The sequence below is a fragment of the Acanthochromis polyacanthus genome, chromosome 18, assembly GCF_021347895.1.
Source record: "Acanthochromis polyacanthus isolate Apoly-LR-REF ecotype Palm Island chromosome 18, KAUST_Apoly_ChrSc, whole genome shotgun sequence".
Taxonomy (NCBI): domain Eukaryota; kingdom Metazoa; phylum Chordata; class Actinopteri; family Pomacentridae; genus Acanthochromis; species Acanthochromis polyacanthus.
Genome location: NC_067130.1, coordinates 23001608 through 23017773, shown reverse-complemented (window position 1 = coordinate 23017773; position 16166 = coordinate 23001608). Strand labels below are relative to the sequence as shown.

Sequence of the window (16166 nt, the reverse complement as noted above, 5' to 3'; positions counted from 1 at the left end):
GTACTCTTTGAAGAATGGATAAAATAATCCTGGAAATTGACATAAGATGTGGACAGTCATAGATAGTTTCAACAGCACTTCCTCTCTAAGAATTTAAAAAGACTACAGGCCATTATTATGTACTTTATGAATGTGTGTTTGTGTCCACCAGGATCATGCGTTTCCCCTGGCAGATGAGTGAGGAAAAAGTGCGACGTGTCTTCCAGGAAGCGTTTGGAGTGTGGAGTGCAGTGACTCCTCTGAGGTTCAGAGAGGTTACCAATGAGAAACCTGACATCATCATTGATTTCAACAGGTCAGAACTGGTCTCCAGAATGCTGCACAACACACAGTTTGATACAACTTAGCTCAGTCTGTTCAAAGAAGCCACACTGGGGTGAAAGAGTAAGGAATAAGACATTTATCAAGCGACTTAATCCTACTTAAAGGAAAGTGTAAAATAAACCTTCACATCACATACGGTCATGTAAAAAGTTGGAAATTGTTGGCTTTTTTGAGCTAACAAACAGCCGTAGAGGATAAAAATGTATCCTCTTAAATGGTGCATATAGATAAAAATGATACACTCTATCAACACGGCAAGAAGAAGTTGCTTTTTGAATCATTTACCAAACAAACATATCAGTAGATATAATATTTTTCTGTGACAAAGTGAGTGCACCTTTGGTCCCAGAAGCTAGTATTTCATCCATCAGCTTCTGACATCGGCTTTCTTAAATTTTTGACAAGATCATTCTATAACTTGTATAATCCTCCATTTCTTGTTTCTGAGCCATTCCTTGGTGGATTTGCTTGCAGTGATTTTTCTGTTGAAAGGTTCACTTATGGTTCAACTTCAAATATTTAGAGAGATATACTTAGACCCCGAGGCAGTAAAGCAGCAGTAGACTACAACAATTCCACCAACATGTGAGTTTCCTCTCCTGAAACATGCCTACTTTTACTCTGGCGAAACACTTATTTTCTTAATTCTGTTGTTCAGATCCCATCAGTATTCCTATTTGGGTGTATTTTCATTGGCAAACTCTAATTTTGCTCTAATGATCTTTTTGGACAGCAAGGATTTTTTTCCTGGCATATCTCCCGAACAGGCCAAATGTGTGCAATCTCTTTCTTTCTCTTTCTGCAACTTAGTTTGAGTTTCTTAGAAAAAAAAAAGCTCAGTTCTTATGTTGAATGTGCCAGGGCAATCATTTTTGGATAATTTAGCAGTCATTTGAAATCTTTTATAGATGCATTTTCTGACAGTGGAGCATTTTTTAAAATTATTCAGAGATTTTTGAAAAAATGCATTGTCAGACTAATAGACAGGGCTAGATATGTTTTTTTTTTTCAGGGTCAGTGCTGATACAAATTATCAGTAATCTAGAAGATCCAAAACAGATTTTAGAACTGATATGCATGTTTGCAGTTACAATAAAAATCTTAGTGGGAAAAGTTTCATCCATCCATCCATCCATACATACATACATACATACATACATACATACATACATACATACATACATACATATACGTACATACATAGCTTAATCCTCATTACGGGCTGGAGCTTATCCCAGCTGACTTAGGGTGAAGACAGTGTCAAGGACTTATCCACCACATTGTAATAAAAACAAGATTCTTCTGCACCTGATTTCAGTGCATCTCCTAGGGGCAAAATATCAATAAAATCATACACAAATCTCACTGTTAAACTTCTACTCATCTATGAACTCTACAGTTTCCAGATGTTCTCTAAGCGCTTCACATGAAGGTCACAATAGAAGCAAGATGCAGTGCATCAGCTCAGACACATGTGGCACCAAAAATTACTCTGAAGAGTGAAAAAAGGTAACCTGGCAATAGCCAGATTAATAATTGTGTAGTACTTGATAGTACTCCACAATATCAATCTGGGACCGCTCCATGTAAATCTGTTCGGAGGAAAGAGGCACGGATTGGACAATGCAACAGTATGTCCCGCCTCTGACAGGTTTGTTTTTAGCCAATCGCGGGATCTTCACAACGAGCGGAGCCAATTGGTAGATTAAACTCTTACCAAAACCCGTAGGTAAAAAAGCACAAACATCTTTACCATCCAGAAATGCGCAAAGCGCCTCTCGTTGTTCTTCCTTCAAAGAAGCGATACGAGATTCGGCTAAAACTGACTTAATAGCAGCATCTACACGATCGTTGTCCTCCGTTGCCATGTTTGTTTTGATCTACTGGCGCTTGGTGTCGTCTAGAGTGCTGTCGTCTTCACACCCGGATATCCCGCCCCACACACGAATACTGCTGCGTGATTGGCCCGTGCCAACTTGGCTCTGTCCGAACAGTGAAAGCGGGAGCGGTACAAGATGCTTTCTTGAGAGATTTGTGAACTCACAAATATCGTGAGAAATCAACTTGCTGGCAAGGTTAGAAAAAAGGCCTTCTAATGTCAGATTTACCCAGGATGAAACCAAGTGACATGAGCTGTTTTCTACAAGAATTTTCTATAAACATCTTATACATTAGTATCACAATCAATCACATTCATTTGACTGTCAAGAGACAAAATGTTGATTAATTCGATTAACTCTGCAGCCCTATCACTGATGTTGTTTTTCTTTGGCAAGCAAATCTTCCTTTTCAGTATTTCTCTCCTGCTCCTTGATTATTTTGCTGTGCACATGTGGAGCCTGCATGTCAACAAACTGCAATTCTTTTTGTGTAAAGTTCAAACAAAAATGTATCCAAGAATCCTTAAATCCAAATAAATGATGCTCCATCAGACAGATTTTAATTCTAGATTAGTCATGGAAAATGAGAGTGGTGTGACTTTTGTTTTTCCATCAAGCAACAAAAAAGTTATAACATGAGATGTTTGACATACATACAGTATACAGCATGGATATATAAATACAGTGTTTTGTGTTATGTTCTCCTTTTAAAAGAGGTTAGTTTTAAAAGAGCATATGAAAATTTAGTAAGGAAACAATATTGAAAGCATGTTTTTCATGAGCAATGTGGCAATGCAGAGCTCTCCATAGTTTAATTCACTGACTGCTGTTGTGCTGATTGTGTGCAGTTTAGAAATAGTGATCTCAGTATTGAGAAATGCATGTACCCAATTGTTTAAAAAAATGTAAATACAAATACAGACATGAATCTTTTGGATCCTTTTATCAATGTGACCCAGGAAAACTAAACCAGATGTATCTGGTAAGGCCAAGAGCAGATTACAAACATGAGTGCATGCAATATAGGACTTGTTGGGCAGGATTTTTAATAGTGCGCCTCTGGCTACATTTTTATCAACTCAGATTAGTCATTTTTGGCATCTGGTTTACGATACTTCCATGTCATAACAGCTCTCTCATTTCTTAGTGTCCTCCCATGTTTCAGTTACTCTGCCAAGCCACTTTTACTTTGAGTTTTGATCTGTACACAAGTTAGCTTATAATTCACGTTTGGGTCATTCCAGGGGAAATGACCAGATATTCCTTGGGGGTGTTGCCGCACCATTTTCAAATTAGTCCTAAATGTGTATGCCATTAGATAGTCACAAAAGTACTTTCTATGCAAAATTGTAGGCCTATAGCTTAAATAGTTTCTGAGTTGTGGGGGTCTGAAATTTTCAGAATTTGGGCTATAAAAAGCCTCGCCAGCATTTTATGCATCTTTAAGTGGTTATTTCTCAGCCTCTAGACATACCAGAGAGCTGTGAGTTGGTAAACAAGGCCTCTGCATGTAGATAGTGCCCCACAAACATCCTCAGGTGTTTCCCTACACTCTGCAGGCCATGGGGGCTTGCTAAAAATGCTAAAAATTAAGAGATACCTATTCACGAGTGGGGTTTGGGACCTTAGAAGTACTAGAAATACTGCACAGAAGTGTTCTAACACCCCTGGGTTCCATTCTACACAAACTTGTGTGATAACTTAGCAAACTGGAGCTTTCTAGGTACCTCAGTTTGGAAAATATGAGCTCCCAAAGTTGGACGACATTTTTAATTGGCTATTTTTGGTGGCAAAAATCTCAGTGTGGGATAGGTACCAGAGACCCCAAATTTTTCTACAAGACAGTTCCATCTGTCTTCTATCACTGCACAAAAAAGCAGCAGGGTTATATTTGTAGTTACTGAGATATTCTTACTCAAAATGGCATGGGTAATGTCAAAATCATAAAATAACCAGCAACCACCATCTGGTGAAACCACACGGAATGACCCTTTTATAACTGCTGCTGGTATGATTTGTTGCAGTTTTTATATATTCAGTTTTAAAAGGCAGCACCAGGAGGACTTATTGACCTTGAAAAAAGGGTAATACACTACATGCAAAATTTCAGATGTGTTTAAATGTAACAGTTTTAATGGAAAAAGCTGATAAATTTGAGTCTTCACCACTAAAGTGATCGAGGGTGACATTTCTGTGGTTGATAAAGATAAAGAGACTTTTTTGTCATTGTGCAGAAGTACAATGAAATTTGTCTGGAAGAACACGACAATTAGCAGCAGTGCAAATAATAATAATAAAAATGGATTTTAAAAAATGCTCTTAAAGAAAAAGAAGAATTAAAGTACTATATACAAACAAAGTAAAGTGGTCAGTGCTGATTAAGAGGTCCAGTGTTGAAGTACAGTTCTTATTGCACAGATAAACCAGAAGAGGGGAATGTCTGGGTGGGGGGGCAATGGGTGGGTGGGGGGGTGTGATGGCTGCAACAGCTCTGCGGAAGAAGCTTTTCCGCAGTCTGCTGGTTTTTGTTTTTAATGTCCAAAACCTTTTCGCTGATGGAAGGGAGACAAACCGTTTGTGTCCAGGATGTGTGGGATCTCTGGCGATTCTGCTTGTTTTTTTTCTTCAGCAGGCTAGGAAATGGTTTGAGAAATGGATTTAAGCATACCAGATTGTTGTCAGATTTTAGTGACGACCCCAGAGAGCTGATCGTCAGATTTACTGTTTTGATCAGACGTCTCACCTCACCTGCATATTGAGGCTGGTGTCTGTGCCTGCTTTTTTTTACTTCAGAGCAAGCAAAGAAGCAGTTAAGTTCCTCTGCCAGTGAGACATCATCGTCAGTAGTCGCAAGGTTGCTGGTCTTGCAGTTGGTGATGTGGTGAATGCACTGCCACATCCACTGGAGGTTGTTCATCTTGAATTTAATACAAATGCTTGTTGTTGGGAAATTCTAGTAGCAGATTATTGGTCATTCACATCTTTGTAATTCTTATTAAAAGAGATGTCCCTGAAGCAGCTGCTACTGAAATTTTACAGGGTGCATCTGTACATATAACAGAATACCGAATATTTAACAAAATGATCCTACAACTGGATTTACAGCATGCTGTGTGCAAATGTGTGATATATGGTGATATATTGGGGGCGGCATGGCTCAGTGGGTAGAGTGGCCGTCTTGCAACTGGAAGGTTGCTGGTTCAATCCTTGGCCTGTCGAGCTCATGTAGAGGTGTCCCTGAGCAAGACACCTAACCCATAATTGCTCCTGGTGGGTCATGGTTAGCGCCTTGCATGGCAGCTTCTGCCATCAGTGTGTGAATGGGTGAATGTGACGTATCGTGTAAAGCGCTTTGGATAAAAGCGCTATATAAATACAACCATTTAGATTTGCCTGTGTCTAACAAAAACAGTGCTTTTGCAGGTACTGGCATGGGGACAGCTTACCATTTGATGGTCCTGGAGGAATCCTCGCCCATGCCTTTTTCCCCCGCACTCACAGAGAGGGAGAAGTCCACTTTGACTATGATGAGCACTGGACTGTGGGCAACGGTGTGGGTCAGTACATTTAAAATAATTTGAGGTACATGGTCTTCATTTGGGGTTGCACAATGGCATAGTGGTTAGTACTTTCGCCTTGCAGCAAAAAGATCTCTGGTTCAAATCCCATCCTGGGCCTGGGATCTTTCTGCATGGAGTTTGCATGTTCTCCCTGTGCATGTGTGGGTTTCCTCCGGGCACTCCGGCTTCTTTCCAGTGTCCAAAAATATGCTAAGGTTAATTGATGACTCTAAATTGCCTGTAGGTGTGAATGTGAGTGTGATTGATTGTCTGTATATGTAGCCCTGCGACAGACTGGCGACCTGTCCAGGGTGTCCCCTGCCTTCGCCCGAGTCAGCTGAGATAGGCTCCAGCACCCCCCGCGACCCTAGGGAGGATAAAGCAGTGTATAGAGAATGGATGGATAGATGGTCTTCATTTGGATTCCTCAAAGAATAGTTTGTACATGGGAACCTGGGTTGGTTTCCATCACATGGCCCCTTTGCTGCAGGTCTTCCCCCATTCTTGTCCCTACTTTCCTGTCTGACTAACCTATCTAATAAAGCCAACAAATGCCAAAAAACAAGTTAAAAAGATTAATTCATACAACAACTTATTTTAGTGTCTGTTTGCTTGTTTAGGCACAGATCTCCTCCAAGTGGCAGCTCATGAGTTTGGCCATGTCCTTGGACTGCAGCACTCCTTGGAACCTGACGCTGTCATGTGTCCATTCTACAGCGACTCCTACCCTCTGCAGCTTAGCGAGGATGATAAGAGGGGCATCCAGTATTTGTATGGACCCCCTCGGTACACACCGCCTGAGATGACTGAGACGAATGAGATTGACATTGCATTGGTAAGACTCTGGCCAGTCAAAGCTACATGTACTGGAATACAAGATTTTACCAGACTTGTACACCGATCAGGCATAACATTCTGACCACTGACAGGTGAAGTGAATAACACAGATTATCTCTTCATCGTGGCGCCTGTTAGTGGGTTGGATATATTAGGGAGCAAGGGAACATTTTGTCCTCAAAGTTGATGTGTTAGAAGCAGGAAAAATGGGCAAGCACAAGGATTTGAGCAAGCTCTTGTGGGGTGTTACTGGTCTGCAGTGGTTAGTATCTATCAAAAGCGGTCCAAGGAAGGAACAGCAGTGAACCAGCGACAAGGTCATTGATGCACATGTCGAGTGAAGGCTGGCCAATGGTCCAACAGACCAACTACTGTTGCTCAGATTGCTGGAGAAATTAATGCTGATTCTGATAGAATTGTGTCAGAATATAGAGTGCATGACAGTTTGTTGCATATGGGGCTGCATAGCCACAGACCAATCAGAGTGCCCATGCTGACCCCCTGTGCACCATAGTAAGCACCAACAATAAGGCATGTGAGCTTCAGAACTGGGCCACTGACTAATGGAACGAGGTGGCCTGGTCTGCAGAATCGTGTTTTCTTTTACATATGTACGCCGCTTCCTGGGGAACACATGGCACCAGGATGCACTATGGGAAGAAGGCAAGCCGGCGGAGGCAGTGTGATGCTTTGGGCAATGTTCTGCTGGGAAAACTTGGGTCCTACTATATGGATGTTACTTTGACACTTACCACCTACCTAAGCATTGTTGCAGACCATGTACACCCTTTCATGGAAATGGTATTCCCTGATGGCTGTGGCCTCTTTCAGCAGGATAATGCATCATGCCACAAAGCAAAAATGGTCCAAGAATGGTTTGAGGTGTACAACAACCAGTTTGAGGTGTTGACTTGTCTCCAAATTCCCCAGGTCTCAGTCTGATACAAACAAGTCCAATCCCTATTTTGCAACTTCCAGGACTTTAAAGATCTGCTGCTAACTGCTTCCAGACACCACAGCACACCTTCAGGAGGTCTAGTGGAGTACATGCCTCAACAGGTCAGGGCTATTTTGGTAGCAGAAAGGGGACCAACACAATATTAAGCCAGTGATCATAATGTTATACCTGATCGGTGTATTTTGCTACTTGTATGTTAATCCAGAGACAAAAATGTGACTGCTGTGTATGGTGTTGTGTCCCAGCCCGATGCCTGCAGAACAAACTTTGATGCCGTGTCCATGATCAGGGGAGAGCTCTTCTTCTTTAAGTCTCAATATGTGTGGCGTATCCGTGATGGCCAGCTTCAACCTGGATATCCAGCTCTGTCTTCACGCCACTGGAGAGGAATTCCTGATCACATTGATGCTGCATATGAAGACAAGTCCGGCAATATCTGGTTCTTCCGAGGTACAGATGCAAACTACAAGTACAATATAACAGTCAAAGTCATAGTTAAAAGTATTTATTTAAATGTTTCCTGAAAGAAGTGGTTAATTGAAATTAAAGTGCAGGGTGAAATGTCAGTTTAAGTGCAATCACTTAGTAAAGCTAGTATAATCTGAAATAAAAGTGCTGTTGAAATTTGAGATCCAGGTATATTTGTTTAAGATGAGGTCCTGAAATAAGCTTGAATTCCGGTGTACATACTGAAAGGTGTCAGCTGAAATGTCAGCTAGGAAAAGCAGTTAAAGCAGCTAAAAAAAACTCTCTATTAAAGTTTAGAGACCCAGAAGAGATGAACTTGAAGATGAAGTTCTATATGGCAAGCTGTTTCAACATTTACTGGCTAAATTTGACTATCCAGATATCAACAACATCCTATTAACTAGCTATAATTACACTGTGACTAGTCAGAAATTTTATTCCAGATTTCAAAGTATAATTCACTTTTGACCAGACGGAATAACAGCTGCAGATATCAAAACGTCATTATGACTAATCTGAATTATTGTGCATGAACATGTTTATATGAAGCATATTATTGGAAAGCAAAGAATTCAATCATTGTCAGCAAAAGCTGGGGTAGAAAGGATCATTAGAAAATTCATGAAATAGAAAGAGCTCATCAACAAAGAATTTGTGGAGAAAGAGAGCTTCGTCCAAGAGAGACTTATGCTCGACATTTACTTGTCATACAACTGGGAGTGTGAACCCAAGCAGCAGACGTAGACAGGAGGGTGAAGTAAAATATGATTTAATTAAAGAAAACCAGAAGATAACTGAACAGAAATACTGAGTGAGGGAAGCCGAAGGGAAACAATGGAGAGGAAAAGTAAACTAACTAACAAAGGGTGGACCAGTAGGCCGAGAAGAACTAAACCAAAAGAACTGAACTAAATAGCGGGGAGGAGAACTCACAGCAGTCCAAAGTGTCCAGTGTCTGACGGGCGGAAAGGAGGGGCAGAGCAGACTGAGTTGCAGGAGGGGGTGAGAGGCAGGCAGGGAAACAGGCAGAGTAATCCAAGGAGTAGCAGAGTCCAGGAAACGACGTGCGGGGGACGATGAACGGAGTGCAGGATTCCAACGGAGTGTGTTCAGGTTTGGACGGAGGAGTGTGGCTGAGTCAATGAACCGGCAGCGTGTTGTGCAGAGAAGCCAGCTTAAATGCTGCAGTGATTGAGCATGGAGCTCAGCTGTGTTTCCTTGGCTGAGCTTCTCCTCAGCTGAGCTCAATTAGCTGGATCAGGGGCTGGCACAGGAGGAGTGTGACATTACTAGCCTGCTCTCACAGTTAAAGTGCTTGTCATATGCAGCTACAGTTGCAGGGTCATAAATGTTCGATAAAAGTCATCTCTTACTCTGACTTGCCAAAGCATCACAAATATCATTCATGCATTTTGCCCAGTAAAAACTCTAATTTGAGATATTTGTACTTACATTTTGACTAGAGAGAATTCTAGTTTGAGTTATCAAGAACAAATCAAAAAAAAAAAAAAGAACAAATCCATCCATCGTCTATACATTGATTAATCCTCATTACAATCGGAGGTGGGGTGTGTGTGTGTGTGTGTGTGTGTGTGTGTGTGTGTGTGTGTGTGTGTGTGTGTGTGTGTGTGTGTGTGTTCTTGTACTTGCTACATGGTGAGTACCATTTTCTGCATTTAACTATCAAAGTGAGGACATTTTTGCAAAGTGAGGACATTTTGGCCGGTCCTCACTTTGAAACAGCCATGTTTGAGGGTGAAGACTTGTTTTTAGAGAACAGGTATGAATTGAGGTTTGGTTAGGGTTAGGGTAAGGATTAAGTTTAGGCAATCAGTTGTGATGGTTAAGGTTAGGGTAAGGCTCTAGGAAATGCATTACGCCTATGGATGTCCTCACTAAGATAGAAGTACAAACGTGTGTGTGTGTGTGTGTGTGTGTGTGTGTGTGTGTGTGTGTGTGTGTGTGTGTGTGTGTGTGTGTGTGTGTGTGTGTGTGTGTGTGTGTGTGTGTGTGTGTGTGTGTGTGCTGGAGTCTATTCCAGCAGACTTAGGGAGAAGGCAGTTGAAACCCTGGACAGGTCACTAATCTATCACAGGGCTACACAGAGACATTTGTTACACAACTATCCTCATCACAACACCACAAACTTTCACAAACTTATTTGTCTGTTCTATTACTTAATGTACACTTAAGATTCAGGCATATGAGTTCTGTAAAGCGTCTTGATACAATTTGATGTGTGATTGGTGCTATATAAATAAAATTGAATTGAATTCAGTCACTGAGCGGTCTCTACTTTAGAGAAAAATTACAATCCACAGTATATGCTGTTGACACTTTTCTTTGGAACTACTCATCACTGAACAAACAATCCCTGTTCTGTACATCGTACTTAAGATTTGTTTCCTTTTTTTCCTTTTTACCATGGCAGGTGACAGCTACTGGGTGTTTGATGCTGAGAGGAAGATAACAGGACCAGATTCAGTGCAGCGACTGGGTCTTCCTGTAACAGATATCCAAGCAGCGTTGAAGTGGGAAAAAGACCATGTTGAGAAAGTCTACCTGTTCAAATCTGCTTCTTATTGGCCATTCAATATTCAGGAGAATCGAGTTGATGATGTCCATCCTCACAGCATCCATGAGTGGGGAGGAGTGCCCAGTCATATTGATGGAGCGTTTTGGGACAGTTACGGTGAGGCTTGGGATCAGACAGTTTTGAAAATCATCTTAGGTTTCTCTGCCTATGATCTCATGCCTGGTAACTGGGATATTGGTTTAACATTCACATCCAGAATTGATTGTTGCCTTTTCTCATCCTCTGACAGGATTTGCCAATTTCCTGAGTGGACTTCACTACTGGAAGTTTGACCCTGTGGCGCTGAAGGTGCTGGAAGGCTACCCCCGCAGCATAGGCATGGATTTCTTTGGCTGCTCTGCCTCTCTGTCTAACTAAGTTTCTTCTGCTAAACATTTTTTAGTTTAATCTCCCATACAGATATCTTGGAAATGTATGTAAGTCTGATGTATTTTATTCAGAAGTACCACATGAATATAACAACAAATTCTTGCCTAAGTCATTACCTGATGCATCTGACTTATTTTTAAAAACATTTTAAATTTTAATTTTTTGTAAGCATTTAAAAATGCATACATGTGTATGTTTGGTTTCTAAACTTTACTGTGAGTGTAAGTTCGAAAAGGTCATATGTTTATGTCATTTTAAGAAGACATCTGGAGACAGCTGGATGAAATTCTGGATGGTGATGAAATTCACAAGTTTCACATCCAAGCTTTGGTTCTAAAATCCACTACCAAGTTGTCCGTGTTTGTGTTGCAGAAAAACATTGTCGTCACCAGAGCCCATCACTGAAACCAGGATTATTAAATTAGACAAAACTGAGAACACAGCCATCCCATGTGAATAAACTTTATTGAACTGTCAGTGAACAAAGCAAGTACTGGCTTACATCAATTTTGTGCAGAAACATTGCAGCTTTGGCTGCAGGAAGCCTAATTAAAATCTGCAGAGTGAGTTAACACAAAATTGCGTGATGTAAATTTTATCTCCACACATGTCTGTATACAGCCTGAAATTTGTGTCTGCACAATAACTATGCTACAAGGGCAATAGTGCATATGCTTAGCAGTAGTGTGTATACAAGGAATACATAGATGTCAACCACTAATCATATATACAGGCGAGTCTTCCAAGTCATTCCAGTGGACTAGAAATAACTACACAACTGTGTATCTGTGTCTGCATGTGAGTACAATCAAGACTGAACACTGGCCTTAGATGGTTGGGCCACTTTGGTCCAGACTGAAGTATCTCAACAAAATTTACTGGATAGATTGCCATGAAATGAAACCTTGTTTATAATTTAGCTGTCCAGACTGTAATTTAAGTCAAATTTCGAAAAAGCTGTTTCCAAATGTATATTGCTGCCATACGCACATATGACTAACCGTGTGAGACTGGCAAAGTGGCAAAGGGATTGACATCACACAGGTTGAAAGGCTGCTCACCCTAACCTTCACTCCATCTACTCAGCCTTACAAGTTTTACAATCTTGGCCTTTATTTGTATTTCCATAAGATTGTAATTATTTGTTGTCATTAATCACATTTGTGCTTTGACTGCTTTTGCAGTTTCCTGTGTCCTCAGTCACAAACCATGCAGGTCTCCAGAAACTTCTCTGTAAACCATTTAATACCAAGAAGTCAGGACCAGTCAGGAAATGACTCATTTTTGCTGAAGCAGGGCGGCACTGTAATAATGTCATTATTAACAAAAGTGTTTCCAGTCTAATAGTTAGCATGAAGATAGATAAGCTGCTGCCCTGATGCTGACCTGATGTCGTTAAAGACTGAGTTGTATTTGCTTTTTTGTGCTGCAGATGGCCAGTTTGTGTCACAATTGCAGCAGGAGAGTGATATTCACTGCAGCATTTCCAAAATGAGTGAAGCCATGTGCTACATCTTTCAGTATTTAAGGTGCTATTTAAGGTTCTGTAGGCAACATAAACCAGTACCTCATATGTCGTTCACATTCAAAATAATCTGTTCTTTTCATTATTCACTGTACTCCACTGGAGCATTTTATAGAGCCATTCAGTAGTCCTTATTATCTGTTGAAGAGCTTTGACTCAGATCTCTGATTTGTTTGTAATTTCATTAGAAAAACACTGAGACTGTATCATTCTCAGAAAATACAAACCTACATTATGGCTGACTGTAACCTGCTATAAATTAATTAAACCAATCAAAGAGACGAGTCAGAGCTTCACTATGGTTAGACTTCATGTATATATTTTTTATGGATATTACATATGTTCACTTGTATTAAAGGTGTTACTGTTTTGTAATCAGTGCAGGTCACTGATGATTGTACTGACCTGTAAAATACACTGTGGTGTGCCTGCAAAACAATAGTCCAGTGTATCATGGACATTCAGTGTTGTGATTATCGTCATTGTCAACATGCCTTGACAACATCTTAAGTTCCGTTGTGTTGTGCTTTTGACATGTATTGCTCTGTTTGCCTTTATATCCAGTGGTTTGTCATGGTAATAAATCAGTTCTTTGTTTACAATTAAATAAAAAATCACTAATTCTCCTAATTTCTGTAAACAATGAATTCTATTAGGAACTATGTTATGTGGACATTCTGGCTGAGGTGAAAGGGACATATAAACCACAGTAAGTTAGTTATTGCAGTTTGACTGAAAATTTGGATCTGATACATGCAATCAACTTTAAAATACATTTGATTTACACTGACTTGCAATAGGGAGAATGACACTTCTTTCATGGATAATCAGTTTATTTTCACAATGGCATAAAGCTGCTAGCTTTACATCTTGATGGAAAGAGAAAGAGAAATGTCATAGTGCATAGTAAGTCACATACGGAGTACCAGAAATACCAGGATGTCCTACTACATCTGGTTTCATTCCACAGTTTGAAAGTATGATGCTTTTGTGGCCCTTCTGAGCCACAGCCCTCTGCACAGCTGAAGATTAGTTGGCTATTTAAATTTATGAATCAGCGCTGGGCTGGCACATTTATAAACTATATCAGAGGAAGAAGAAAAGTCCTTCCTCAGTCTGAAAACAAGTGTTTATGCTTGAAACATCATCATGAAGTAGTAATTAAATAAATGGTACTGAGAACATCTATTGATAGTGTGTGGACTGTAATGACTCAGGCTTTTTTCCTGTTTTGCCAGATATCTTGGTAAAAAACAAACAAACAAACAAAAAAGCAACAGAAAAAGCAAATACATATGAACATACATATACATTTCTTCAGTATTAGCTATTATTAACTGTTGCACATTATAAACACATAAAAAACTGTCGTCTCAGTTAGTGAAAGCAACACTCCTCGTAACATCACAATTAAGATATCTAGTTTTTTAGTAACCCAATGACAGCTGTCACATTGATACACTGAAAACTGTACTGGATCTGCTAATAATTAATTCAGCATACTTTCATTCATGCCAACTTGGAACATTTAAGTAAGTGTGAGAAATATGCAAAGACAAAAAAGGACACATCAGGAAATACTTTTTTACAGCACCGTACTTGATGGAGTTTAAATCAGGACTTTGGGGAGACCAGTCTAAAACCTCAATTCTAGCCCAATTTACTGTTTGGAGTCACTATCTTGTTGGAACACCAGACTGCGCCCAAGATCCAACCCTCCTGCTGATGAGTTTAGGTTTTCCTGAAGAATGTGAAGGTAATATTCCTTCTTCGTTATTCTCATTACTTGGTGTAAAGCACCTGTTCAACTGGCAACAAAGCATCCTCAGAGTATAATGCTACCACCACCATGCTTGACAGTAGTGTAGTGACTATCAAACTAGAAGAGTCACAGAGGCAAAAAACAGGGCTCTGTCTGACACGCTTGCTCGTAAAAAGAAAACATAAAATCGTACTACAAAAATACTGTTTATTCTAAGCTTTCATAAAAACATACAATTGCGCTCAACAGAAATGTGGCACCCTGTCTTTCCCTCTCTGCAGCAAACAGACACACTCAGGTAAGTGCAGGTGATCCATATAAAGCAATCACTCAGCCACAGTCACACACCCACACACAAGCAGCTCCACCTACACACAAGCAGCTCCACACACACACAACCACACCCATGCAGATCCACTACTCCCAGCGAAAAGTGTGAATATCCCTGCCTCTACAAGTAGGTTTGTTGTTCTTGGGGTTGAAGACCTCACCTTCTTTTCTCCCAAGCGTATTTCTATTCATTGTGGCCAAATAAATAAATCTTTGTTCATCTCAATGGTGATTTTAGGGGGTGGCCTGGGGTGGCCGGGGCCACCCCTGAAATCTCATTGGCCACCCCTGCGGCCACCCCAGATCTGATAGGTAGTTGGTCACATGGACGTAACGGACGCGGGGTACGCGTGGGACATGTCCCCCGCACTTTCCACATCTGTCCCCTCTGTCCCCCGCACTTTTTTCAGCCGTTACAACAGCTAAACCCGTTATTAGCATCCAGTAACGTGTTTTCCTGAGCCGTCTTTGAATGCACCATGAGCGCATGCTAACGCAGGTGTTCCACAGGAGACGTGCTGCTGTGCTGAGCAGTGCTGAACGTGCGTCTGGAGTAATGTTTAGCAAACCAGCCAGAGCTAGCAAGAAGCAAAAAACTTTACACAGTTCTTTCCAAACAAACCGTGTAAGTTGTGTGACCTTGTTGGATGCAAACAATGTTAGACTTGTTAGCTAAATGATGACAAGGTAAAACGTGGCAATATATCAATATGTTAAGCTAGTTAACAGTAATTTAAATGTGGTTGCCTCTGTTACATTACTGCTAATTAGTTTATTCTTGGAATAAACCCAGTCCTCTTTCATTTCTGGGCAGAAGATGTGCTCACAATTGCTCTCCATGTATTTAAGTCTTTTGGTCCCAAAAGAGGAGAGTCAGGGAGGAGAAAAAAGAATAGGCTATCTATGGTATAAAAGTGGTTAAATTTACAACTATTTTTACTGCTTCTCTTTCTAATTCTATCTCAGAATTTTGATTTTCAGATTTTTTAATGATTATTTCCATAACAAAGAGCAGAGTCAGGCAGGAGATGGACCAGAGGCCAGCAGTAATGTTGACCATGCAGGGTCTGCACAGGTGAAAAAAAATATGTATCTATGGGTTAAAGTGATTTTGAGGTTAAATTCTACTGCAATTTTTACTCTTCCTAATGCTATTTCAGAATTTTTCTTACCACATTTTTTATGTTTATTGCCATAACAGAAAGAGCAGAGTCAGGGAGGAGATGGATCAGAGGCCAGCAGCAGGGACAAGGATGTAGGGTCTTTACAGGTAAGGAGAGATTATAACTTCCTGAAAATAAGATATCTATTGCAGGGAGAAACCAGGCAGTACTGATCATTTCATGTTCAGTGTTTGGCACCTTTGGCTACTCCTCCAGTAGATGTTCAAGGGACATTGTTGTCAACTCAACCAGAGTTTGGCCACTAAAACTTTAGATTTTACAGTTTAAAGTTTTATGCTTTATAGTTTAAAGAACTAGCCTAGTTGGTCCCCTGGTATTGTACTGTGGCTGTTAGGGATTATGTGGTTCTTTAGCCACTAAGGACGGTGCAATT

General features: G+C 40.5%; 1 protein-coding gene across 1 annotated transcript in view; it reads left to right on the top strand.

The window, feature by feature from the left end:
* LOC110969911 (stromelysin-3-like) overlaps positions 1–13701 on the top strand; it is a 33770-nt gene extending 20069 nt beyond the window's left edge. The window contains exons 3-8 of the mRNA XM_022220095.2: positions 152–295; positions 5628–5761; positions 6385–6599; positions 7805–8009; positions 10459–10719; positions 10853–13701. Coding sequence (XP_022075787.1) covers positions 152–295; positions 5628–5761; positions 6385–6599; positions 7805–8009; positions 10459–10719; positions 10853–10980 — 1087 coding nt within the window. The 3' untranslated portion in view covers positions 10981–13701. The remainder of the gene's footprint in view (positions 1–151; positions 296–5627; positions 5762–6384; positions 6600–7804; positions 8010–10458; positions 10720–10852) is intronic.
* Positions 13702–16166: the final 2465 nt, after the last annotated feature.